At 51.9% G+C, this 27,400-nt stretch overlaps 1 protein-coding gene across 1 annotated transcript; it reads left to right on the top strand.

Moving 5' to 3' along the window:
• Positions 1-1,100: 1,100 nt before the first annotated feature.
• On the top strand, positions 1,101-25,837 carry LOC144943882 (tyrosine-protein kinase receptor TYRO3-like). Its single transcript, XM_078871720.1, is given in 18 exon segments — positions 1,101-1,468; positions 2,844-3,096; positions 3,987-4,090; positions 5,100-5,282; positions 7,452-7,538; positions 9,040-9,155; positions 9,440-9,680; positions 12,231-12,339; positions 15,204-15,298; positions 16,697-16,792; positions 18,943-19,023; positions 19,821-19,913; positions 22,832-22,953; positions 23,651-23,760; positions 23,948-24,107; positions 24,199-24,335; positions 25,184-25,785; positions 25,788-25,837. Coding segments are annotated over 18 exon segments (2,709 nt in total). The 5' UTR covers positions 1,101-1,398.
• Positions 25,838-27,400: the final 1,563 nt, after the last annotated feature.

The following is a 27,400-nucleotide window of genomic DNA, read 5'->3' as shown; positions in this document are numbered from 1 at the left end:
TTTTATTTTTTGGGGGTGGGTCTGACTTTTTGTGACGCCGTGTGACGAGGGGGGGGGGTCAAAAAAAGTCCAAAATCGCGTGACGTCATTTATGGACGGCCCCTTACCCGTCGATGCAGAACTGCAGTGATTTGGTCTTCCTCTCCTTCCCACGTGTGCATGCGCGTGCACTCCGCAGTGTCCATGTCTACGGAGTATTAGTCGTCCGGCACATGGGAGTTTAAACGTCTGTGGACGTTGGTACAAGACTGTGTGTGCGCCGTGCGTTATTCTCATAGGTATTCACTAAACGCACTTGCCCCAACAGTCTGGTAAGGCTACACGGGGGGATCTTTGTCCTTTACTTTAACAGGTGCTCGCTAACAGCACTTGCCTGAATCGTGAATTAAAAGCGACACACAGGGGGGGATCTTTGTTCTGTGTCTGAAAGGCGTCAATGAGTCTGTAGTGGTAGTACACGTTCCATCGCCTTTTGTTTTTAAATCGTCTACCGCATGTGTTGAGATCACAGGCACACACGCGCGCGCACTTAAATCACGGCACAATCTCGTGAATTGTATTTATCCACGAGTTTTGTTACATCGGACGGCAGTTCACTCTGGAGGCTCGTGAAAACAAAAACAGAGATACACAACAGATCCCTCTCACCAGCACGCAGCCCCGATAGCCTTTAACAGATTGTCCAAGTGCCGTCAGCGAGGGAGTGTGTGTGGTCAACACCACGCCCGGCCGCCTTTGTCTCCCCAGTGGCGATGTTTACTACACACCGCACCAGGTACTCATTTGCGGCTGAGTCGACCTAGGGGAAGCCCAGGACCGGTTCAGAAAATCGCCACCTGATGTTAGCCGTGAGCGGGAATCGAACCCGGGTCGCCAGGTTCGTGGCGATGCGCGCGCGCGCGCGCTGCGCACTGGGAAGGCGCTCGTGACGGCGCAAAGCGAGGGTGTTGGCGCGGGTTGTGAGACACGGGACATTCCCATGCCGGTTGAGCAAGACGAGGTTTGGTGTTTGCGATGCTGGGTGTTCGTCGTGCTCTTAGCCAGACGCGTCAGACGCATGGGGGGAGAGAGGGGGGGGCGGTCAGGACGGGGGTGGGTTCGTGGTAGGGTAGGAGGAGGATTAGTTTTTGAAGGGCTGTCGCTCAGGGGCTCGCTTTGAGTCGCAGCGCGTTTCTTATTTCCTCGACGTACGCGTGTTGCTGCGCAAGCGCGGCGGATAGAGATTACTCTGCACAGATTGCCTCGGTGTCCACCAGTCAAGCGGCCTCCAGAAGTTGATTCGAGGAAAGCGGAGAGGCCACGAGTCGCTTGCTTGTTCTTCCTCTCGCTGTTGTTCGGCGCTTCGGTGATGAGAAGGAATTTGCGTTCGGATATCCGCGTCGCCGGGAAGAGGGGGAGATGCGTAGCGATGGACGACGCGCCCTGAGCGCGTTCTCGTTGGTGATCTGCATGCGCTTGGTGCACGCAGGTCAGACACGCACGCGTTCTCTCTCTCTCACACACACGCACACACAAAGACAGTGATCGCCCCCGTATAGCCCTAAGAGACCTTTGGGGCAAAGTCCTGTTCTCGAGCACGTAATGAGAAGGCCGGCGCGGCAAAGACACCGCACATGCGCATGCACTCGCATTCACACTCGCGTTCACAGACGCGTTCGCGGACGCATTCACACACGGATTCACAGACGCGTTCGCAGATGGATTCACAGACAAATTCGCAGACAGATTTACAGACTCACAGACGCATTCACACACGGATTCACAAACGCGTTCCCAGATGGATTCACAGACAGATTCACAGACGCGTTCACACACGGATTCACAGTCGCGTTCACAGACACAAAACACGACAACCGCCGTTCACCACTAAGTGGCGGTGACGTTGCCACGGCGCTTGTGCCAGGATAGGTGCACCTTGAGGCCACGTGAAGAAGTGTCGAAGGCTCGCTGGTGGCAGGTCACGGAACAGACCCAGGTGCCATGGGTTGACTGACCGAGATGACTGACCAGATAGATGCAGCACCAGTGCTCCTCACTCTGCTAACTCGCTGCGTTTTAGTCGCCCGGCGCTCGGCTCGTTGTTGTGAGCGTCGCTTATTCTGGGCTCCGCTGCTTTTGGAGGGCGACTGTCTTCTCCTACTGCCCAGCGGCGTCCTTGACGAGCCGTCTCGCACACACACACACTCGCATCCCCCATTTAGCCGTCAACAGACTGTTGGGGCATGTGCTGCTAGCGAGCATCACCTATTTAAGCCGACACGGCACACGATGGGGTGGGTGGCCAACACCCCGCCCGGCCGCCCTTCGCTGTCCGGTGCTGTTGTTTTACACACCGCAGCAGGTACCCATTTAATGCTGAGTCGACTTAGGGGGAGGCCCAGGAGCGGTTCAGACACTCACCTCTGATGTTAGCCCGTGGGACGGAATCGAACTCTGGTCAGAATCACAATCAGAATATGTATGGATACTGGAGGAATCCGATGAACCATAATGCTCTTTGACACGTCGGCTTTCTAGATTTGAAGCTTTCGTGACTGCAAGGATTCATACTCTTAGGTTTTTTCGGTAAAGTCACGTAGGTAAAAAATAAATAATAAAAGATAAATAATAAAAATAATAGGAGAAATAATAGAATTTTTTGTAATAAATATTATTATTTTATTTCTATTATTTCTTCTATTATTTGTATTATTTATCTTTTAATATTATTTTTACCTACGTAACTTTACCGAAAAAAGAGTACACGTGGGCTTGTTTAACACGTACAAAGCTCCTTTTCACACACACACACACACGTCCAGGGTCGCCTGCCTCGTAACGCCAAACGCTGTCGCCACGTGCAGATGGCCTCGTGTTCACGCAGAGTCCACAGAACGCCACGGCCTCGGTGGGAGGCGAACTGTCGCTCTCCTGCGAGGCGGACAGCGCGAGCCTGGGACCGGTCCTCGAGTGGCTTCGAGACGGGGCCCCTCTAGGCCACGACGCCGACTCCTCGGGTGGCACCGGCTCGGCGGGGGGTGGCACTCATCACTCCGTCGCGGAGCTCGCCCTGTCCAAACACGGCGGCACCGCATTTGTTCACCGCAGCACGCTCACGTACGACCCCCCCCTCCTCCTCCCTCTTCCTCCAATCCGTGTGGTGTTTTCAAATCTATCGGGGGGGGGGGGGGGGAGCGGTGAAAAATTAATACGGTCGGTCGTTGTTCCCAATTCATTCCAATTGTGGCACCGGCGTCATGTCGCGAGATTAAGTGCTCCATGCAGAAAACTAGGAGAGCAAGGCCCCGCAAAAGAAGGTTTCATAGAGCTACTACCGAGTTCCCGTCAAGTGACGACGCACTAGGGGGCGCTGCACTTTTCTCCGGAGGTGTTCATCGTCAAAACTGATCTTCCCCTCTTCTCGACAAACTTAGTCCTCTTTATTTGCGGTCCCGGCGTGGTGATCCTTGCTCTCAGCTGCCCATCGCTGTGGTCCAGCGATTCCACGTCACCGCATGACGACAGCTTGGGGAGGACTGCATCCAGCAGTGGATTATTGTGTCCGTCGTGCAGGGAGGGGCTGGGTGGGGAGGGGCTGGTCACCCCGTGGTGCCCTTATGAAACTCAACGTTTAGCCTACTCACGCCGGCTTGTGCCCGCCCTCACAGTCGAGCATATTTGCGGAACACACCACGCCGCCGTTGACCCTGGCCATTGACCGAACAACCCAACGTTCCTACCAGCTCCCTCCGCAGGAATGTGTTTTAATCGTGCCTGCTGAGATATGTTGTCATTTGTGCATTACAAGTAGAGCTGATGCATTTGAAAGTTGATGATGGATTGATGGTGATGTTGGTTATGATGTTGATGATGGATTGAGAATCGATGACGGTGAATTGATGACGATAGTTACGATGATGAATTCACAGTTGATGACGGGCCGACACGTCACAATGGTGGCGGTGACGTTGCTGCTGGTTGGCTGTCTGCCACGTGTGTTGTTGCAGTATCCACCGCGTGCAGCAAGGAGACGTCGGCCCTTACTCCTGTCAGGTCACCTTAGCCGGGGGAGTCGTGGTCCGGTCCAAGGAGGGGTGGATCCAGGTGGAAGGTAATTACCTCGCCTGGTGTACAGGAGGCCGTGAGTTCGATTTCAACCCTGACGCCTGCTGTGTATTTGGAGTTTTTATGTTCTCCCCGTGGTCACGTGGATTTTTCTACGGGTCCTATGGTATTTCCCGCCACATTTGGAAAGGTGCGTTTCTGGTATTTGGTTGCTATACAGTTCCACGTGATAAGCCACTTCGTTAACCTTTCGTTTGTCGCCAAGTTGCTTCTGAAAAATAGCTGTGTAGCTCAGCAGGATTTTACCTGGTAAAATAAAAAAAATAGTTTAGTTTAAGATGGATTTGTTTTAATCCGTGGTACGGAACCCGACGGGGTTTAGCCGTCTGATAACATAACGATTTTAACATATTCATGTTTGCTCTGGATTGTGTCACAACATTTTGGGCAAAAAACCCTTGTATAAATATTGCTTCCCAGGGGAGGTCCCTAATAACAACACCAATTCCTCAGACAGTTTTGTTGGATGATCTCTACGAATTATAAAGCGAGTGCATGAATGCGGTCACATATGCACTCATAAAGCATTACAAAAATGAGTCTCGAGTTTCAGTGACACATTCCGGGAAAAATAAACGGCATTATTAGTAATGATTTTACTGGTATGCATTAAGACCTCATTTGGGCCGAGTGTTTAGGAGCCTAACTCCGGTTTATATTCAAAATATGTTTTATTTACTTGTGATCCTGCATTGGCAGTGGTGCACAGGCACACATAACAACAACAAAAATCAACACATTCATCAATAACACAGTGGCCCTAAATGCAAACATATAAAACAAGTGACATTTTGGGCAATGCACGCTATAACCTATCTGGACAAACGCCCACTGTGTGACCATTCTACCGGGGTTAGTGACCTCATGAAAACCCTGGACACACTTTACAAAAGAGATGTTCCATCTCAATGGATTCTCCAGGTGAAATATTAACAACGTACATTTATTTAATGATTACTATGATTGAAATCCCTTCCGTTGCCTGACCGTGCCAGGCAGGCCGACCATCACCTGGGAGCCTCGGTCTCTGAACGTCAGCCGGGGCGAGCCCTTCACACTGCGCTGCGCTGCACTGGGACCTCCTGAGCCCGTGTTGATCAAGTGGTTCAGCAGCGCAGATGTCCAGCCTCAGCAGCCAGACAACAATGGGTCCTCTCCCTCCGAGCTGCACGTGTCTGGTGCGTTTGAGTTTCGTTTTTTTTTCCGTCGTTTTATATTCCGCGTCACTCGTGCGACTGCATCGCGCAACGCCGCGCAGTTCGCAGTCACGGAGGTCCATCCGTATGGAGGCGCTTGTGGAGGATGAACGATGAGTGTTTGTATGCGTGGGAGGGGGACAACGCTCGATCCCATACAGATGACACAGAAACTGATGAATCTGCACTCGCTGTGCCACCTTCCTCTGGCAAGCAAGGGGGGGGGGGGGCATGGCATCTCGACGCCCAACAGGAAGGGAGTTTCACAATGTTTTGTGTGATCTGCCAAAACCCTCGCTACCTCCACAGTGTTGTATTACAGGCCCTGTGCTCAGCCACCACCGGTCTGTTGAGGGTTACGATGGTCCTTGAGACATTTGGCCACAAATGACGATTCGGTTACCACCCAGAGTGGCAAACGCTATCAATTATTTTCGAGAATCGTTTTATCTCTAGATGGCAAACATTTACGACGGCAAGGTCGGAGCATTCCGGAGGGGTTAACAACTGATGTGACGCATCCAGGGAACAAGGCCGTAACTAGCAAACATAATCCAGGGAGTGTGTACGCATAGCTCTCTGCTTGTGGTGCGTACTTGTGGCGTTTGCCACCCCCAGCGGTACGTGCCAAGCCCCCTGTGTCTTGTTGGCTACAAGGCACAGGCGCTCTGGTGGCAGGCCCCGTGGCATCTCAGCGACTGCACGAGACGAAGCTCAAGAGAGGCCCTCTAGAGGGCATTTGCGCTCCCCCCCCAACACCATCCCTGCTTCAGAAAACTATAACTTATTCCTTTCACCGGTTCAGGTCCCACTGAGCAATGTAGCTCTTTTTCAGGAGCGACCTGGCGATCGCAAATTATAGCTCAATGAAGTGGCTGATGTCATCACGTGGACATTCATAGCAGCGTCCAATTCCTATTAAGCTTTGATGGTGACGACTGCATCGTGTTGCATGGACGCACTCATTGGTGAATACACGCGTTCACGTGTACATGTATGGCCCTTTTTTGTCAATCCGTCACTGGATAAGGACCTCCGTATGTCGCGGTGGTTATACGATCCATACTTCACCACGCCGGTCAGTGCGGATTTTGCGAAGGTGTGGGGAGCATAGATGCGGGAGTAGTGAGAGCCACGATACAGAAAATACACACACACACACACCGATGATTTGTTTCTGCAAAGGCTTCTGGTGACAACGTAGCCCCTGCAGCAGCGTTGGCCTCTAACCGCCCTGATTCGCGCTGGGTGGCGGTCACCGTCCAGACTCGAATCTGCTCAGTTTCCGAGATCTGACTCGATCGGCGCGTCGACGGGTAAAATTATTGTGCATTCAGTGAAACGTCTCGGTTCGTGAACTTCCTCCCTCGCTTCAACCGGGCGCCTTTTGTTTCTTTTCTGAGTCAATCTCAGTCGGCGTCTCACACACGGCGTCACCTCCAACAAGGAAACTCTCACAAAGCGTTCCTTCCGTGTTCTTTATTTGCAACGCTTCGCTTTTGTTTTTTTCCGCCACGGTTATCGCATCGCTGAGCCCGGTGTTCAAGCGGCTTCAGGAGTGGCCGCGCAGTTAACCCAGAGCGATTCTCTCTCGTGGCAATCTTTGGGAACGCGACCGCATCCCGAAAGCACGTTGTCTCTGCGTGAGCCCACCGAGGAAAGGGACTTTCAAATAACGACAGCGGGAGGACGAGCATGATTGCACACCACTCAGCTGTGCGCGATGATAACGCGAGAAAATCGTCCCGGCTTCACATTCACCGCACTGAAGCGATCCCCGCGCATTGACCTTGCCGTCAGAACTCCGGTACTTGAGAGACAACACGTGACCGAGCGCGATGGTTATTAAGACACGGTGTTGCCCGGTCGAAAATATTCCCCTCTAGTATACCCGATTAGTGCAGCCAAGACGCTTGCCAGTTCGATTGCGTTCACACTTTGCTTCACCAGCGGATGAAATAAATCCACCGAGACGCATGACACACCGTTGCTCCTTTTGCAAGGGTGACCTTTGAAGCGGTAGGCCCACATGTCGCTGCGGGGCTTGTATAAAACGAAGTAGCTGGGCCACGTTTGGCCCGTGGGCCGTGGCATTCCCGTCCGCGTTGAATGCACGTGGTGATGATGATGATGATGCGACTCGATTTTCAGGAATTTCAGAGACGACGAGTTACTCGTGCCACGCGGCCAACTCCAGGGGCACCAGCGTCTCGAGGGAGGCGCGGATCAACGTGAAGGGTGAGAGCACGCTGACACCTCTCCCACTGTAGACCAAACCCGAACGTATTCCTCAGTCAACGCTGGGTCGATTATCAAAACTGTGCAGTGCGCTGCAGCAACGCCGGTACCAGATCTGGGTAGAAATCAGTTCCTAGCCACCAGAACGCAGATGCCAATTCCCGGACTGTCCGGGTCACACTTGGAACTGGTGGCGACCCTAGGACTGACCTTGCTGTAGCTCCTCCTGGGGAGGAGCAGGGTCAAATGCAACACTTTGTGTGTAAATTATAAAGTAACCCCATCGCGCGAGCACCTCGCATAGCCTCGGTTTGATTCCAATCCATGTGCATCACCAGTGGTGAATTGTTCTTTGAATCTGAACCTGGCCTGGCCCACCACTATATCAACTCGGCCTATAAATGGGTCAGTGCAAGTACTTGCCAGTGGTGCGTCAGCGGCACCAATCTTAAACGGTGCTCACTCGCAAACCTGACGCGGTGGGCTATGGGGGGGGGATTTGTGTGCACGTGGTCAGAAAGTTCCAGTGAGGCGTCTCGCGTGCCGCTTTGTGTGGGTGGACGTGGCTCTGTCGCAATTCCGATTGCTCGGCAAGACAGATCTCAGATTTCGCAATGAAACACGACCGCCTTTCAATTAGTTTTGGCACTGCACGTAACGCTACGGCTCATGGCCCTTTGTCAATCCACTGCTGGATGAAGGCCTCCCAATGTTAAGTGAGTCATGGGGGGGAGGGGGTTGTTTCACCATACTTCACCCGGCTGGTTAATGCGGTTTTATTGATGAGGGAACCAGGACCAGTTCAGGTATCATTTGCCATAGGTGTTTTTGTTGTTGTTAAAATGATCACCTGCAGACGATCCCGGGAGATGGAATGGCCCGTTTGCAAGAGTGTTCCAGGGAGTCACGTGATATGTGCATGGTAGCCGAAGGCGGGATTCAAACTCGGGTGTAACCGGGTTCATGGTGCAATGCACCAACCACTGTGCCATCCCTCTGTCCTCAGGCAACGGTATCATTTATTTGAAAACGAAATATTGTGTTAATCACTGTCGACGAGTGTGTGTGTGTGTGCTTCCTTACTGTGGGAGTGGCAGTAGTGGCGAATTTATAAACTCCCCCGGGAGCGGATATGGCGATCTTGAAATGTCAGTAATGTTTTAAAATAGGGGCCCTACATTGAAATCCAGGAAAATTCCTGGATTTGAAGAGTCGCGGGGGGTGGGGGGGGGGGCACGTTCGCCCCCCCATCTCAGCCCCCCCCCCTCTCCGCCCCCGACCTGTGTACGCCACTGAATGGTGGCACGTCGGTTCATGAATTGCGCTACGAACCCCAGCCACCTGAGTTCGACTCCCCGAGTTCGTGCCCGGTGGATGCGCGGAGTCGTATCCGACTGTGGGTGACGCGTCTGTGAAGTGGTGCTGAGACGGTGGAGTGCGACGCTCTTGGTGCTGCTGCTGCTGCCCCTCCCTTCCCGCTCCCCCCACCTCCCACCCACAGTTCTGCCGGAGGCTCCCGGGCTGCCCCGGCTGGTGACCGTGAGCACACGCGACGCTTGGCTCTCGTGGAACCCCAGCTTTGACGGATTCTCTCCGCTACTCGGGTGCCGGGTACAGGTGCGACCCTCGCTTAATTACACTCAACCACAAAAGTCATTCCCCCACCCTTCCCTCCCGATAGCCTATGCAGGCTGACGGGGCAAGGGCTGTTGGCGAGCGACTGTGAAGCCCGGATATGTTAAACATGAGCGCATCGCTGAACTGCACAAATGACACGCTCTTTCTTGTTGTATGTAAGCGCCTGTCGCTATGCTGCAGGCATGACTATTTAAAAGCACACGGGGCTTGCCAGCCGGCCACGTGTCCCGGTTGAGCCTGACGGACACGTTGCCACCCTGCAGGTCGCGAGAGACGACGGGCAGTGGGCGGACGCCGACAACGACACGGAGGCCAGCGGCTGGGCCCCGGACGACGACACGGGGGTGCAGGAGGTGGCAGGGGTCCCCAATGATCCCTCGTACGGGGCCCCCCTGGGCGGCTTGGAGCCCGGCACGGATTACCGGGCCCGCATCGCCTGCCACAACCAGGTCGGCGCGTCGCCGTGGTCCCCGTGGGTCAGGCTGCGCACGCGCAAGCAAGCCGGTGGGTCCTCCTTCGTTCACCGCTTCCCGTCCTCCTCTTGTCCTTCGTCGGTGGAGTTCAACTCCTGGTTGTGGCGGGGGGGGGGGGGGGGCGTGGTGAGGGGTGGGGGTTGACTCGGCCCATCGTCCCTCCGCGGTTGATTTAGAAAAATATATGTGCTGACCATTTTGTGGAGAAAGCGCAATGGTTGTCGTCCGATGGAGAGGCTCGCCGCCCGCCATGGGGGTGCGGAGTTTCCACCACAGGCTCAGGGATCGTCGACAGGAGCTGAGCACTGCCTCGGTGCTCGGTTGAGCAGGCGATGACTTTGGTCGCGAGATGCTAACTCCCTCGCCCCGTATGCCGGATGTTGTGGGTTCGATCCCGATCCTGACGCCTGTACATTCGGAGTTTCCATGTCTCTCTCCCCGTGGTCGCATGGATATTTCTCCCGGTCCTCCAGTTTTTCCCTCCACATTTAGAAACATGCGTTTAGATTATGTGGCTGTTATAAATTTCCACGTGATAAGCCACTTCCTTGAGCTATCGTTTGTGATAGCCAAGTCGCTTCCTGAAAAATAGCTAAATTGCTCAGTGGGTCTTACTTTGGAAAAATAAAATAAGAGTAGTTTAGTTTTCTTTCTGATTGGGGCACTGCCCTTGTCGAGGAGAAGAGACTTGAGATCATCGTAGACCTCAGAAGGGGCACCCATGCAAAGACAAAGATTACCCGTATAGCCTTACCAGCCTTTTTGTGGAAAGTGCCGTTAGCACCACACCCGACCGCACGCCTTTGTATCCCCAGTAGCGATGCTTACACACTGCGCCGGGAACTAATTTGAGGCTGTGTCGATCTAGGGGAGGTCCAATACTGATTGAGATCATCATCACTGGGATTGGTCACGAGCGAGAATTGAACTCGGGTGGCCGGGCTCGGAGCGCAGTGTGCTAACCACTGCGCCACCGCTCCCCGCGCATAACAGGTGCTCGGCCAGAGGCAAGACAGAACGTGCCCCCTTCACCAACCCACACTCACCTGTGTGGTGAAGTATAGCCAACCCCCCAACCCCACCCCTCCCCATGACCGATGCATCTCAAACATGGCTCCCCAGTCCTCAGCAAACTTCGTCTAGAATTATTTCTCTGCTTCACAAATGTTATTTTTATGATTTAGAAAAATGTTTGGTAACAACATGATTACTAATCTATTATATAATTACAATAACCCCCCCCCCCCCATCAGGTGATGTATGCACCTGATTGGTTCAGCGATGACGTTGTCCTGCTGCTCTCGTTAAGACTGGAAGCAGGTGGATGGCTTCACTCTTCTGGCAAATCGCCCGATGATGCTGGTTGTAATTACCATCGAAGCGTCGTATTCAAATTGTAAATGTTGTGGATTTCCTCTCCAACACACCGGTGGGCTGTAGTAGTACCTAATTGTCGCGTTGTTTACGTGACAAACCTTACTGGCTGTGTCGGGTGGTGGATGGTTACGACACATTTCTACTTATGCAATCTAACCCAAAAACGTTGTTTATGAATATTGGTCGCGAAAGGCTACGTGTTAAACCATAGTTTTACGTTAAAAATAACAATCAATCATCATAAATGTATTTTTTTGTCCACATTGCGTTATAAGGCCGATTGAAATGTTAGGTATTATTGATGGTAATCTTTAGCGAACTCGCCTTCATATGCAAAGTTGCGTGCTTGCTATGCGCGTGTCAGTTGACACCCTGGGTAACCTTGCAAGCGAGATGTTCCGTCTCAAGGGATTTTCCAAGAGAAATATTTATATAATTAAAAGGAATTAAATTCAATGAAGTGTCAAACCCATGCAGATAGCTCTCGATTATCCGTGTGACGATTCTCTTGAAAAAACAAAACACTGGGTGTGTGCCCATGTCTTGCCCACATCTGCCATAATTCTCTCAAATTACTGAATTGGGTAACAACATGGCAACATTGCTCTCCACTGGCAGACTCATGGCCACTTGCAGCTCGGTGTCACGTCGCATTGTGCCGCACAGGGACAGCTGCCATTAGGGGATCCCCCTCGGCTTAAAGAGAAGGATAATGTATGCACTGTCCTTGAAGTTGATTGGTCCACACCCGAGACAGCATTCCTTAGAGCCTAGTCTCACATGGCGTCATCTGGTCCAACACCATGTGAGACTAGGCTCTAAGGAAAGCTGTCTCGGGTGTGGACCAATCAACTTCAAGGACAGTGCATACATTATCAGAGTTGTGTTTTTTGTTTGCATTATGACTGCAGGTATTGTAGTCTATGCAAACATGACTCCTTGTAAAAAAGGTGTCAGTTTTGTTGCCAGATAAAAGGGTAAAAAAACAATTATCATATTTTTTACTGGCAAATGAGGTTCCAAGGGAGAAGGAAACCGTTGCTGGGAATTGTAATGATTGAGATGAGATGTGACGTAAGGTGTTTTCAGATGCTGGGATATTTAAACGCTTTAAAAAAAGTGCAACTCCTCATTGATCCGTGTGTGTCAACCACGTGCACGCAACTCTTCCTGGTGTCTCCCCCGCACCCCCTCCCCTCAACAGCCACCCTCCCTGAGTTCGTCCCGTGGCTACTCGGCGTGGCGGCTGCCTTGGCAGTCCTCGGAGCTGTGGTGGTTGTGGTCTTGTGGAGGAAGAAGAAGCAACAGTTTAGGTTTGAGTTCGCCCACTGCGTCTCTATCCGATCCACGACATTTATCACGAGCACTGCTTCATAACGGAGGGACAAATGCAGAGCAGCCTAACGTTTTGGTGCAATGGCATTTCTCTCGGAGCAGGTGGAGAAAGAGAACAGAGAGGCCGACTGACTGACGGACTTAGAGTTGGAGATTGCATTGTACAGGGTAGTCCATGTACCATGTGACCCCCCCCCCCCATTAATTCTCTAAAACGTAATATTTTGTAAGGTTTATTTTAAACAGAAATGAACATACAAAGGGAACATTATTTAGGGGTAAATTAATGGGGGGTCACAAGACCTAAACTAAAAACTATTGAACTAAACTATTTGTATTTTACCAAGTAAGGCCCACTGAGTTATAACAGGTCTTTTTCAGAAGCGACCTGGCCACAAATGATATCTCAACGAAGTGGCTTATCACGTGGAAATGGATAGCAGCCAAATACATTAGATGCACGTTGATTCTAAATGTGGAGGGTAAAAAATCAGAGGACCCGGAGAAAAATCCACACGACCAAGGAGAGAACACGGAAACTTCAAATAGAAAGGCATCAGGTTCGGGAATGAATCCACGACCTCCTGTATACTAGGCGAGGTGGTTAACGTCTCGCCACCGTGGCCCTGAGAAATATGGGACATTTCGAGAACGATTGCCCATGATTAAACCAGCCTCGCAAGTGTAGTGAGTTGAGAGTCTCTGCTACATTTGGATTGTGTACTTAATTTAGTTTAATGCCAGCAGCCCTGATGATAAAAAAACACCGCTTTTTCGCGGTCAGGAAACAAGTGGATTGGTCATCTCGTGAACTTGATAGAGGTACAAAAATTGTGATTAAAAGAAGGGGGGGGGGGCGGGAGGGACAATAATAATTTCATATTCAATAGGCATTGAATATCAAATAAACCCTTAGAAATTATAAATTACAATATATGCATAAACTGGCTTAAAACTGAAAATGGAATTGATCGAATGTGAATTGAGAAAAGCACGCTAGGAATGCCAAGCCGCAGGTGCAGAGTTCGTTTAGTTTTGATAAATGACTTTCAGGGGGTGACGACATCTCAGCCGTGCTGGAGATATCACTTTTCGTACTTTACTCGTAAGCGTGCCGAACCGGTTCGTCTGCATTTGCGCAAACTCGTGGCTGAGTTACAAGACAATGGTAAAGTAAAGTGGGCTGGGTGGGACAATGTCACGCTAAGGTGATGCTGAGAAGGTGATGATGACCACGCTGCGCTATGAACCCCGGAGACCTGGGTTCGATTCCCGGCCACAGCTAAGCATCAGTCAGTGACAAGTGACATCTGCACCGCTCACTCCGCTTCATGAACCTGCAGTGACCAGCATGGTGAAATATGGTCAAATAAGCCCCCCCCCCCTTCCCCACCAAATGACTAATTTAATCAATTGTTGTTTCTATGGAACCTCTTTCCATCATAATGAATGAATCTTGGTGGTATACAGGATCGGGCATTCGTAAATTAATTCCCCCATTCGTTTGGCTGGCTGTAGCTATTGAGTGTGTAGGCCGTGCAACTGCACCTGTACCTACGGGTCAAGTTCAAGTTTGTTTATGAGACCTCCTTTGCCAGTAGCAAGATATAGTAAAATGGTAAAAACCAATTTACTATATTCAAGTTTGTTTGACTGGATACGATGGCAAAAACACATTTTTTTAAAATAATTACAGCAATGAAGTCAATAGAAATCGGAGCAAAAAAAATTACAGTCAAATGGGTTAGAGGGTTTCAGGTTCTGGCCTACAAAGAGAGAGGGGTGATTGGACAAGGGGTGGGATCCCCATTTCATTCCATGCGCCACAGGTCATGCTTCTAAACACGCGACGCCACTGCACTTGTCCACACCAACGAGACACCACCACCATCATTAGGCACTTTGACAATTGTAATTGCTGATGAGTATTAAACGCATGAAGAAGATATTTTAGGCATCGATCCATCGATTAATATTGATCCTTAAGCTCACGATGCATGCACTGAATTAACTTGCGTAAGAGTCAATGTTTGTTTCATTATTATTGTTGGAAAGTTTATGGGTGCTGGGCTACGAAGAGAGAGAATTAGACAGAGGGCCTCATTTCATTACTTGCACGGGAACCATTCCAGCCTCACCGTGCCACCCTCACCGTGCCACTCTGACCATGCCACCCTCACCATTCCAACCTCACCATGCCACTCTCACCATGCCACTCTGACCATGCCACCCTCACCGTTCCAACCTCACCATGCCACTCTCACCATGCCATCCTCACCATTCCAACCTCACCATGCCACTCTCACCATGCCACTCTGACCATGCCACCCTCAGCATGCCACCCTCACCGTGCCAACCTAGATATCTCACTTGTCGGTACCACCTGAGGCTGTATAAACTAAACATTTATTTTATTTTATCAAGTAAAGCCCACTGAGCTTTATAGCTCTTTTTCAGAAGCGACCTGGCCACAAATGATAGCTGAACGAAGTGGCGTTTCATCACGTGGAAATGTATAGCAGCCAAATACTCTAAACTCACCTTTGTAAATGTGGAGGGAAAAACCAGAGGACCCGGAGAGAAATCCACACGACCACGGGGGGAACATGCAAACTCCAAATATATAGGCGTCAGGGTCGGGATCGAACCCACGACCTCCTGTATACCGGTCGAAGTATATAACATCTCACCATCGTGCATAACTTGAGGGCTTCCAATTGTTGTGTGGCCAATAACAATGAACTACGCAATAGCCGTTGGTAAAATGAGTGAGTCCTCAAGTCCAGTGCGGCGCTTCACTCGCCACACACATACATTGGTGCTGCCCGTGTCGTGGGCGCAGGTCGGAGCTCGACACCGCAGCTGCGGACCCGGAGGAGCCGCTCATAGAGATCCCGGAGATTCGGAGCTACCGGCGCGACAACCCCGAGCTCACACGTACGTGCGCATTGCGCGTGTGTACGTATGTATGTATGTGTGCGTGTGTGTGTTTGTGTTTATTTGTGGTGTAGCGGTTAGTGCGCTGCACTTCAGATCTGGATTCCCGCTCACGGCCAACACCAGTAACGATTATTTGAACTTGTACTGGGCCTCCCCTAGGTCGACTCAGCATCAAATGAGTACCTGGTGCAGTGTGTAAACATCGCCACTCGGGAGACAAAGGTGGCCGGGCGTGGTGGTGCTGGCCGCCCGCCCCCTCGTGTGCCACAGTGCCGGCCTTCATCGGTGCTACTCGCTAACAGCACTTGCCCCGACAGTCTGTTAAAGTCTTGATTTGAAGCTTTCGTGACTGCAGGAATCCATCCTCTTTGGTTCTGTCGGTAAAGTCACGTGGGTAGAAAAATAAAATACAAAATAATAAATCACGAAATTTCAATCGCAACACAAGCGGTCGTCCTCAGGTGGAAAAAAAAGTCTGTTAAAGGTTATCTTGGGGGGATCTTTGTCTGCTCTACCAAATGACCCATTGTCCCCCCCCCCGACCCACACAAGTTCAGCAGTAAATCCCTGCTATGGTGCCTCCACGTCCCCCACGCCCCACAGCAACAGCTTTACCGAATGAAGTGCAGATCTGGCAAGCCGCGCCGTGGGGCTCAAACGTTCCCCACCAAGGTGGCCGCTCGCTTGCTCTCACCGCCCCGTGCCGTGCCAGCCACGATAGATGCCATTGCGAGGTGGCTCGCAAACCAGGCGTGGAGGACCGTTTCCTTTTCCCCAAGCGGGGGGGTTACGGGGTGTTGCAATGAGGACATGCGCAGTGAATCCGACCGTGATGATTATTTTGTTGGCGGATGAGTAAAAAAAATGTTTTGAGGAAGGAACCCCGCTGCAGTGGGGAGGTTTTTGGGGTTTTTAAACTCCCCCCCTCCCACGCAATGGAATTTTAATGACACAAATTTGCAGCTTGCCGAGTTGCTTTACCTGGCACAACAACAAATGCCCCGGTCTGTCCAGTCCTTCCAGTTACGATGAGCAGGTCGAGCTTGTGAGCTCACTGATGCCTGTGTGTGCGTATTCCTTGTCGTGGGGAGCGGCAGTGTAGTGGTTAGCCCAGCGACCCGGGTTCGATTCCCGCTCACGGCCAACACCAACGACGATTATCTGAACTCAATACTTGGTCTCCCCTAGGTCGACTCAGCCTCAAATGATTCCCTTGTGCGGTGTGTCATCATTGCCACCCACCCCCGCGTGTGCTGTATCGGCCTTCATAGGTGCTAACAGCATTTAGTCCAAAAGTCTGTCAAAGATATACAAAATCTTTATCTTTGTGTATATCTGTGAGTGGCCCAACAGGCTGTGGAGACTACAACTCGATCTTTGTCGTTGTGCCTGCAGTGGAGCGATGCGGGCTGAGCGAAGCGCTGTCTCAGAAGCTGAGTGGCGTGCTGCTCAAGAGGCCCTGCCTCCACCTGGGCAGCGTGCTGGGAGAAGGTACGGGCGGAGAGCAGAGGTCGCAACGGGTACCCGATACCCGTACCCTACCCGATACCCGGCTACCCGTACCCGGCCGGGTACGGGTAGCCGTTTGCGACCCTGGTGCGGCCGGGTACGGGTACGGGTAGGCCGTGAGTCACTGGTGAGTAACCGTTTATCACTCAATTTGGGTAGGGTACAGGTACGGGTAGGGAACAGGTACCCGTACCCGGCCGGGTACGGGTACCCATTTGCGATAGTGGTGCGGCCGGGTACGGGTAAGGAATCAAAACCCGTTTGCGACCTCTGGTGGGGAGCCTCGCGTGAGCCACGGGCCAGGGGTCGGCAACCCGCCGCTCTTTAGGAACCGCTCCGTCACGTGATTAATCGTGGACCGCCGGTCTCGTCTTCACGCGCATTGGCGGCTCTTCAAATATTGAGGGTTTTTTTTACTAAGGGGCCGTCCATTAATGACGTCACGCACCTAGGGGGTCAGACATTTGTGACGATGTGTGAGGAGCGGGCGGGGTTTGAGAAATGTGACGTCACATCAAAATGTGCAACTTTAAATAAATATAGACAACACGTTCTGCTTAATTAAATAGAATTTTTAATAAATGTCTTCAACATTAAAGCGATTTGAAGCATATTTTATTTTGGGGAGGGGGGGCCGAGTTTTGTGACGTCATATTTGAGGGGGGGGGGTCTGACTTTTGTGACGCCGTGTGACGAAGGGGGGGGGGTCAAAAATCGTCCAAAATCGCGTGACGTCATTTATGGACGGCCCCTAAATTCGAAAAAATGTCCCTTCTTGTTTTGGTTGCCAACCCCTGGCCATGAGCGTGCCCCCGATACCCTCGTGCGTACGTATGTTGCACTTCTCTCGCACCGTACGTAGGATAACCGTGTTAATCGGAGGTGGGCACGGCGAGGTTGGGAGTCGTGAGCAAAGTAGATGGACGAAATATTCAGACTGCGGAACTGGGTCGGACGAGGGGGAAATGTTGGGGAGTTTCGAGGCTTCAGAAAACAAGAAGTGAAGACGCAAGACAACAACGAGGGAGTCAAGAAAGTAGCCAGGGAAGGAGACTTCGGTGGTCGAGACAAGAACGGTTCCGGACCTGATTCCAGATGTGTGGCGATGCACGGCAGAACGCTGTACGCGATGCCATCGCTATTCGTGACGGACACATTCCAGAGATGTTCGTGAGCAGCAAATTTCACGGATTGTGATATTGGGCCACGAAAACCGATCTTGTTCATTGATTAGCTTAAATGAATATATAAATGCGCGATAAAACACGTGAAAATTATCTTGATAACAAAGCTATTTTAATTAGTTATAAGCATAAAATAAATAACAAATACATATTAAGGCTTTAAATAATTGCTTATAAATGAATTGACCTTCATCTCATCACTTTATTTTCTTTCTCGCTCTCGCTCTCATGATGCAGCGGTCGTGCAGAGTTCCAGATGCAATTCGCAGCTAGCCAAAATCACGGTGTAGCAAGTGTCGTGACGAACGAGGGAACACCGCACGTGGACTGCGTGGATTGAGGAGTAGAGGCAGGGAATGCATTGGATTGACAGAGTGAAGAGTGATGTAGAACCGGGTTGGGGGGGGGGGGAGATTGGTGGTGAGCGCAGCCGTGAGTTTGTTGTAGACAAGCGGACGGCGATGGAGGAGGGACGTCCTCGTCAGGCCGATCGTCTTCTGCTGAACAGATGGACGGAAGCAGATTCACCGCAAAGGAGAGGGGGGGGGGAGCTGTTGCAGCAACAACAGGGACCCAGGTTTGCCTGCTAACGTGTGACCGCCATAGGTATTTTGAGAGTCCAATTTTTACTCTTAGGTTTTTTTTCGGTAAAGTCACGTAGGTAAAAAAAATATATATGTAATAAAAATAATAGAAATAATAATAGAAATAAAATCAACATCACGACGCTTCGGAGGCAACACAAGCTTCCGTCTTCAGGTGGAACAGTCACAGCACAATTGCTGTATCAAGTAAAGAGTCCAATTTTTGCCCGTCGGCCAAGCCCAATGTTTCCCCACCCATTGCTCCAAAGCAAAACAGGGCGACCCGCTCTGCCGTTGTGTCCGTGCGCCGTAACGTCGCGATAATTTGGGTGACGTGCCGACGCCGGTGACCCTGTGTGCCCAGGCGAGTTCGGCTGCGTGTTCGAGGGGCGACTCATGAAGGACGACGGCACCAAGGTGGAAGTCGCCGTCAAAACCATGAAAGGTGAACACAGAACGACTCCCAGATGGTTGCCGAGCAGTCAGAGGGTTGCCACCTGCTGCGGCTTTGACCCCGACGTTGCGTTGACCCCGAGATTTGACCCCGGGGCCATTCCCGGGATTCGGCCAACCGTGTTCCGGTGCCGGCAATTGATTTGAACTGTGAGAGATGGTGTGGCGTTCACAACGGTTTACTGTACGACTTAACGGTTTTGATAACAGAGCTTATAGGCTGACTGACAGATATACATCTGGGTTTGGTCTAGAGTGGAAATGGTGGAGGTACTGTGCTTCCAGGCGGCGGTCGCTCAGAGCTAAGGCTGCCAAACGACCCCAGCTCAGAAAGATTGTCCTGGAGCTTTTGTCAAAATCTGGATTAGAAGACCCCAACTCTTCAGCCAACCGTCTTTCATCAGAAAGCAGTTAACTTCCGAAGACATTTAAATGTCACGGAGATAGACAGTTTGTCCCTGGTGAGGGAATGAGAGGGTGAGCGAGCATGATGCGAGTTACGTGTGATTAAGGTGAGCGAGTGAGCAAGGCCGCACGTGGGAGAATGTGTGAGCGAGCGAATGAGTTGGCGAGCGTGCGACTGAATGTGTGTTTAGTGAGAGTGATTGTGGTTGAGTGTGCTCTGAGCGAGGGAATGAGTGCATGAGCGAGTGAGTGAATGAGTGAGCGAGGGAATGAGTGCATGAGCGAGCGAGCGAATGTGTGCGTGAGTGAGCGAGTGAAAGTGCGTGCGTTAATGAGCGGACAACGAGTGCGGGGCTTCATGAAATCTTGTTCCTCTGCCTGCAGTAGAGGTTTGCACTTCAAGTGACATCGAGTCGTTCCTGAATGAAGTGCTGGCGATGAAGGACTTCGACCATCCCAACGTCATCCGCCTCCTCGGTGAGTTGAGGGCGGCGAGCGAAGCTCCATTGGGAAGATTTCCCTCGGCCTGCCTGATGGTTTTCCTCCCGGCTTTAGAGCCATCGTCACGCGATCCTTACCTTGATATCCTCTCGCACGATTAACATCGGACAAAAAAGTGAATCGCACACCTGAACCCTGCCCCCCTCGTCCCCCCCCCTTTTTCTCTCTCTCTCTCTCTCTCCCTTCACCTCTCTCTAAATGGACCCGCTCACCCCCCCTCCCCTCCAAACGAATTTGCTCACTACAGAGAGAGTCACTGCCAATGTACTCTGTCTTGTAACCACTGCACGGACAATGGGGCAAATAATAATAGTTCATTAAAAAAAGTATGTTAATAATTATATTATTACTGAAATAAATTGTTAATACGCATCTATTTAAATAAAAAAAAAACAATTATATTTTGATAATGAAAATTATTAATAATGAAATTATTATTACTTTAATTATATTATTTTCATAAATTTAGTATTACATTCAAGTTATTCGTACGTGATCTGAAATTGATTGCGCAGTCATTAGTAATAATTTATTAGCATCATAATTAATTACTTATCCAGGAATGCCACACTTAGACTTACAACCCCACTCTTTTTAGGAGGGTCACGCCACATTGGGTTCTTGCCTTGAGATGTTTTCCGCCAATCAACAATGTTTATACGAATAGGGTTTTTCTCCTTTTTTTTGGCAGCAAAACTGACAACTTTTGCAAGGAATCATGTTTACATTAACCACAATACTTGCAGTCAAATGCAAACAAAAAACAATACTCTGATAATTTATGCATTGTCTTTGAAACTGATTGGTCCACACCAGAGACAGCTTTCTTTAGAGCCTAGTCTCATATGGTGTTCGACCAGATGACGCCAAAAGGCGCACAGTTCAAAGACAACGCACTACCAGAGTAATGAGAGCTCGGGGTGAGCAGCTACATCATGGGAACTCCTTTGCCAGCACCAAAAGGTGTCAGTTTTGTTGCCAGAAAAAGGGGAAAAACCCTATTAGTATATTTTGGTACTGGCAAAGGAGTTCTCATAATGATGTTTATACGTGCGGGAGGAAACCGGAGCACCTGGAGAAAAACCCCACATACGTGCGAGGGAGCAACACTCTATCCCCACGGTGATTGGTCCCCTTGCCTTCTCCTGGCGAGCCAGGGTATGGCACCTCCTGGACGCACACGCTCCACGGGGTGGAAGGGAGTTTCACAACAGCTGTGTGTGCGATGATCCACCAACCGTCACTGCTGCCCCCACACTGCTGGGTTACCGTAGGTGTCTCGAGCACAGTTGAAGGTGCAACGCAGCGACTTCCTGCTCAAGTGAGCATTCAGTCGGCGGTTATCTCCTGTTGGCAACCCTGAGCCAGTGGTGGAGAAGTCCTCATTCCATCAATGGGGGTTGAATCTGTCCACGTGACAACCGCCGTGAACTCCCGTCACAGAGTGGCGGCTGCATCATCAACCCCGAAGGAGGGGCGATGGGCTGAATCAACCCTAACTCGGATGTGAACTTGGCAACTTTCCATCGGGCTACCACCGGGGGCCAGTTTATCATTTTTTTCCCACACCGGCGTCGATGCTCGTGTTGTTTTTGAACACCGCGTTCGGCCCGCAGTCTCCTCCTCCTCCTCCCCGCCGAGTGAGTGAATTTTCTCCGAGGCCCCCCTTCCTTCTTTTGCTCCGGTCGCCCCTCGGCGGAGACGGCACGTCGCCGCGCGGGAGGTGACGTGCAAGAAATAAAATGACGATGGGGGAGCGGGCGCAAGCCCGAACAACGCGCGAGTGAGGCGCGGCGACAGGCCTCAGCGCGTTGTTTTTTTTAAAATTAGAAACAGGAGCTCGTGCGGGCTGTGCCCCAAGGCTAACGGGTGAGGTATGTTACCAATTATTAGAAAACGGGTTTTAATGATAGCATCTACACCCAGGGGGCAGGGCAGATCGTTGGGGTGACCCTTCCCTTCCAACCGGTTCCTGGAATGAAATGCACCGGACAATGTGTGGAAATCAGCGAGTGTGATCTTCGCACTCGGGCTCACCTCCACTGTGTGTTCAGAGATTTTGAGTTACAAAAAAAAAAATTCCGCTGTAAGACTTTTTTTTGCTAGCCGCGCCGGTTTTTTTTTGGTGCATTCTTTCCTTTTTAAGGCTTTCAAGTTAAAAGATTTGGAATTCCACTAACCTATGGCGGAGGAGGCAAAGTCTCTCCATAGGAAAACCACTGGAGTAAATGTCCACAGAATGATAACTCGCTTAAACGACCCTAGAGGGAGGGATGATGGGCTGGGGGTCGACCCACAGCAAGGATTTGTTTTACGAAGGGCGGCAGAAAGGAGAGCCGTCCTCACGCAATCCTCATCTTGATACGTTCGTGCGCGAGCCGGGGTCGCGTGACCCGCGAAACGTGCGCAACGCACGCAACGACAACGCTCGTACACTGCATCCAAATGGGCACGCGCAGAGATGCACGTGCATCTCTTGAAGTCTCGCCCTCTTCTCCATTGCCCCTTCTCTTCCCCCTCACCCTTCTACACCTTCCCGTCCCTCCCCTATAGCCCGTTCATGGACCCCTATGAACCCCTCTATCATGGTCTCTCATTCCCGAGCCTTGGAACTCCCCTGCCATCTAACTCAGTCTATTATTTTACCGTTTTGAATAGAAAAAAAAGATCCATACAAGGCTTGTATAGGTGCAGCTTGACATCTTGTTGCCTAAGAAACGGTACCGACCTCGTCTCCCCCCCCCCCTCCCACACCTCTGTGTGGAAAAACAAATGCTGCAAAATCAAGCGTTTTGAACCGGCAAACTCGCAGAGCATTTTCAATCAACTTTGTGGGTCTCATTCATCGCGAGCGTATTTTCTCACCCCCCGTGCCCCCCCCCCCCCCCCCGCAGGCGTCTGCCTGGAGGTGTGCCCCGGCCAGCAGCTGCCCCGTCCCATGGCCGTGCTGCCCTTCATGAGCCACGGGGACCTGCACAGCTTCCTCAAGCGCACGCGCTTCACGCGCACGCCCGTGGTAACGCCGCCATTAAAAGCCATATTGATAAAAAAAAATGATACGATATTTTTTTGAAAAAATCAATTGTGTGGTGGCCAGCCGGCTCGGAGGTCGGAGTGCCGAGCTGCCACCACTGAGGGTCCTGGGTTCGAATCGAGGCAGGTGCACGTGATCAAAGCGCCGTTGGCTACGTACGGTGCGAAAGAAGTTCAACGTACATAGATGACGGGGGTCGCCGAGTGTAGTGAGTCGATGGCATCTCAGCCCGGTCACCAATGACTGCACACAGACACACACAAAAACATTCAATTTGGTTCTGCACTTAATTTGGCTAAATTCCCACTCTGTGATTTCAAGCATAGGTTCGACTATAGTAATATGTTTTTAACCTTTCAACTGGTACAAAAACTGACACCTTTATACAAGGGATCATGTTTGCAATAACCACAACACAAGCAGTCAAAATGCAAACAACTCTGATAATGATAATGATATGCACTGTCCTTGAAATTGATTGGTCCACACCCGAGACAGCTTTTCTTAGAGCCTAGTCTCCATTGGTGTTGGACCAGATGACGCCAAAAGACATACAACTCAAAAACAGCGCACTATCAGAGTATTGAGAGCAGCAACTCGCCCCAACAGTCTCGCTATAGGCTATGTGGGTGATATTTGCCTTTGTGTGCCCGTGTGCGTGCATGCGTGTGCGGAACAGTACATGCCTCTGCAGACCCTGCTGCAGTTCATGGTGGACATCTCACGAGGGATGGAGTACCTCTCCGCCAACAACTTCGTCCACCGAGACCTGGCCGCCCGGAACTGCATGTGAGTCCAGGCCCGGCGCACAACTTCACTTCGCCGGCCATCGTGGCCATATCGTGCATCGGCAAACGTTTCGTAAAAAAAGGGAAAAAAATATTTATACAGAGTTTGTCGCTTCATGCCGAGCACACTTCACCGCCGGTCTCGGCCACTGCCCCGTCCACCCCAACTCCCCTGCCCTCCCCCGCAGGCTACACGAGGACCTGACCGTGTGCGTCGCCGACTTCGGCCTCACCAAGAAGATCTACAGTGGCGACTACTACCGCCAGGGCCAGATCTCCCGGATGCCCGTCAAGTGGCTCGCGCCCGAGTGCATGGCCGACCGCCTCTACACGGCCAAGAGCGACGTGGTGAGCGACGCGGTGAGGGCGGTAATGGGACGCGCCGGCCGCCAAACCGCCGGGGCTTTCTAATCGCCGTCGTCTCGTCGTTTTGCGATAGTGGGCGTTTGGCGTGACCATGTGGGAGATCGTGACGAGGGGACAGGCGCCGTACCCCGGCGTGGCGAACCACGAGATGTTCGACTTCCTGGTGACCGGGAAGCGGCTCAAGCAGCCGCCGGACTGCCTGGACGAGCTGTGAGTGCCGCCCCCCCCACCTCCGCCACACGCTGCGTCAATGAACAGCACTCCGGTAGTAGGAAGCCACTGCAGCTGTGCACGTTGAAATCATCGAGGGTTTAAAACCCGTTTCTTTTCGACTGCTGTTTGTGTTTAGTTTGTTGGTCCGTCCGCCGCACCTCCTCTTAGCACGGTTGGCTACGAAGGAGACATCACAGCGACAGACGCCGCCAATACGATTGAAGAAGAACGGGCCTCTTTCACTGACAGAAGTGACTGAGATTTGTGCGTTGCCTCTCACCAAATTATTTGACTCACGCCACGCGTTTTACAACACGCGTTCCATGCAGTCGCGTATTCAAAACAACATCCTCAGCCGTGCGCTTCACTTCCTTAGCCCAGAGCCTAGGATTGTCCCTCTTTTTGTTTCCTCTTCCCATCCCTTTCTTATGATAACATTTTGTAATTTACCATCACTGCCCCCCCCCACCGCTCTCATCCAACCCCCTTCCACAATCGATAGTTAAGTGTGTGTAATTACGGTGTAATGTTTAGTAGCACACCGAACTTGCAATCCGTAGGCCAAACGGTTCAATATCCCGGAGCGACAGACGGGAGCAATGGAAAAGTTTCTCGGATTCTGCCACCTCTGTCTAAGCGGGTACACCACGGTTAGTCGAGGTTGCGTGTGGTGGGGTAAAGTGTGAGTACTCTCGCCTCTTTTCGAAAACGTGTAGTCGGTGCGGTCCGCATACCCTCTAGAGTTCGCTCTCAAGACCTTCCCGCAAGTGGAGGCCCGTCAGCCAGCAGTCGCGCGCGGCGAGCAATTTCGGGGCCGCGTCTTTACCCTCGACCTGCCGGCGCAGGTTCGCCATCATGAGCGACTGCTGGAGCATGAAGGCCCGCTGCCGCCCCACGTTCCCCGCGCTGCGCGAGCGGCTAGAGGAACTGCTGGCTGAGCTGCCGCCCCTGTCGCGGCGCGAGGACGTCCTGTACGGCAACGTGCCGTCCCACCACGACGCAACGCAGCCCAGCGGCGGCGGCGACGACGGCGGTGACAGCAGGGACGACGGTGGCGGCGGCGGTGACGGCTGCTGCGGGGCCGCCGTCGGCATCTACTGCAGCGGCGCCAGCGGCAAAGACGATCGCGCAGACGACGACGACGACGCTGCCGCCGCTGCCGTCGACGAAAGGGGCAATGACTACGGAGACTCGCTTCCCGCCAAGGCGGCCGCCGCCGCCGCCTCCTTGGTTCCTCCGCCCAAGCCGGCGCGGCTGAACGAGCACGTTGGGTCGCCTGCGCCGGTGGCGACGGCCGAGTGGATCGCGGCGGCACGGGTCGCTGATATGCCAGCGCCCGCGGTGGCGGCGGTGGTGCCAATGCGGGTGCCAGAATCTCGGGGGGCGGAGGGCGTAGTGACGGCCGGCTCCTCCGAAGCGAGCTCCCTACTGGAGGGGAAGCCGCCCCCTCTCCCACAATCCCCCCTCTGTTGACAGAGGCTAAGGCTGAGCGGCAGTGATGGCCCCGATGTTGTCAGAACTGAAACGGAACTGAAATTATTAATTGGTCCTTGATGCAATTTTTATTTTAGCAGGTAAGGTCAACTAAGCTTTACAGATCTTTTTTCAGAAGCGACCTGGCCACAAATGATAGCTCAACGAAGTGGCTTATCACACGGAAATGTATAGCAGCCATGTACTCAAAACGCATTTTTCTAAATGCGTTTAGGGAAGGGGAAAAAACTGGGGGGAAAAACTGGTGGAACCGGAGAAAAATCCACGCGACCACGGCGTCAAGGTCGGGATCGAACCCACGACCTCCCGTGTACCAGGCGAGGTAGTTAACATCTCACCACAATGCAGCGGATGGACCGCAGAGTTCGAGCGTGACTTGGGAGGTGCGGAGTCAGAGTGAATGTTTTTTTTTTCTAACAATCCTCTGCATTGCACGAGTGACATTACGCCCGATACCCTTCCCCCTGCACGGCACGGTCACCTTTTGACCCTTCTACAAGGTACGTTGCTGCCTGCGAGCGGCGTTCAGCCTCAACAAGCTTCGGCCCTCCACCGCCCGGCCACTGTGAAGAAGTCCTCTAGTAGATGTTACGACTTATTCACAGCTGGGGGCGGTGAAACATTTATTACGATTTTGAAAAACTGCAGTTTCGAAAAAAAGATTCACCCCGTTTGTTGGACGTGGGGGGGGGGGGGGCTGTAGTGCAGTGTGTGCTGCTCTCTATTGGTTGTATGATAATCTCAGTCATGGAAGAGATTGTACGCCAGGGCATCATTTATACGGCAGGTCCGTTCACAGTGAGAATGGGCCCTTTTAGTCTGTAGGACACAAACATTCAGCGTTGTGGCTTACAAACGAAGTCTGCTTTATGCCGGAATGGGCATAAAGCGCAAACTCGAATCTTTCGTGGACTTTTAGTTTAACAGCTCATTCGCTTAGACATTTCATTGGAGTCGCAAGCTGATGAGTCTGGTGATGTATGTATGTTGAGCTTCTTTCGCACCGTATGTAGACAGCCGTGAGAAATCAGAGGTGTGATGTATTAAGATATTAAGGAATGGAGGCCGCACTGGACAATCGCTGAAAGGTCAGATCGAGGCAACGCGAGTCTCTTCTCGTCCTGCTGCGGGTCACATTTGGAGCGCCCACAGTGGCGTAGCCATCAAGTGTGCAGGCGGTGCAACTGCACCGGGAACCCACGGGCCGGGCTACGTGTAAATTGTAATGGGGCCCCCCCTTTCTATGCCTTGTGCCAACTCCTCCCCCCCCCCCCCCATTGCTAAACCACGTTACGCCACTGAGCGGCCAGCCTCTGTTTTGAATGCGCAACTGCAAGGAACGCATCTTATAAAACGAGCTTGCGCGAGTCAATTGAGTCTGTGACAGGCGACAACATCAACACACATCTCGGTCGCTTCTGTCAAGTGAGAGAGGCCTGTGCTGTGATGACAACGGTCTTCTACTTCTTGCGAGCGGCTGCTGATGGAAGTTGCAGAGCAACAACTACAATCTCACATTCAGGTGGTCAAGCCGGATGACCGCATCGGGGAAGTGAGCGGAGCGTTAT

Source organism: Lampetra fluviatilis, chromosome 33 (genome assembly GCF_964198595.1).
Source record: "Lampetra fluviatilis chromosome 33, kcLamFluv1.1, whole genome shotgun sequence".
NCBI classification, from domain to species: Eukaryota; Metazoa; Chordata; class Hyperoartia; order Petromyzontiformes; family Petromyzontidae; genus Lampetra; species Lampetra fluviatilis.
Note: the sequence above shows the minus strand (reverse complement) of the source record. Positions and strands in the feature narration are given on the sequence as shown.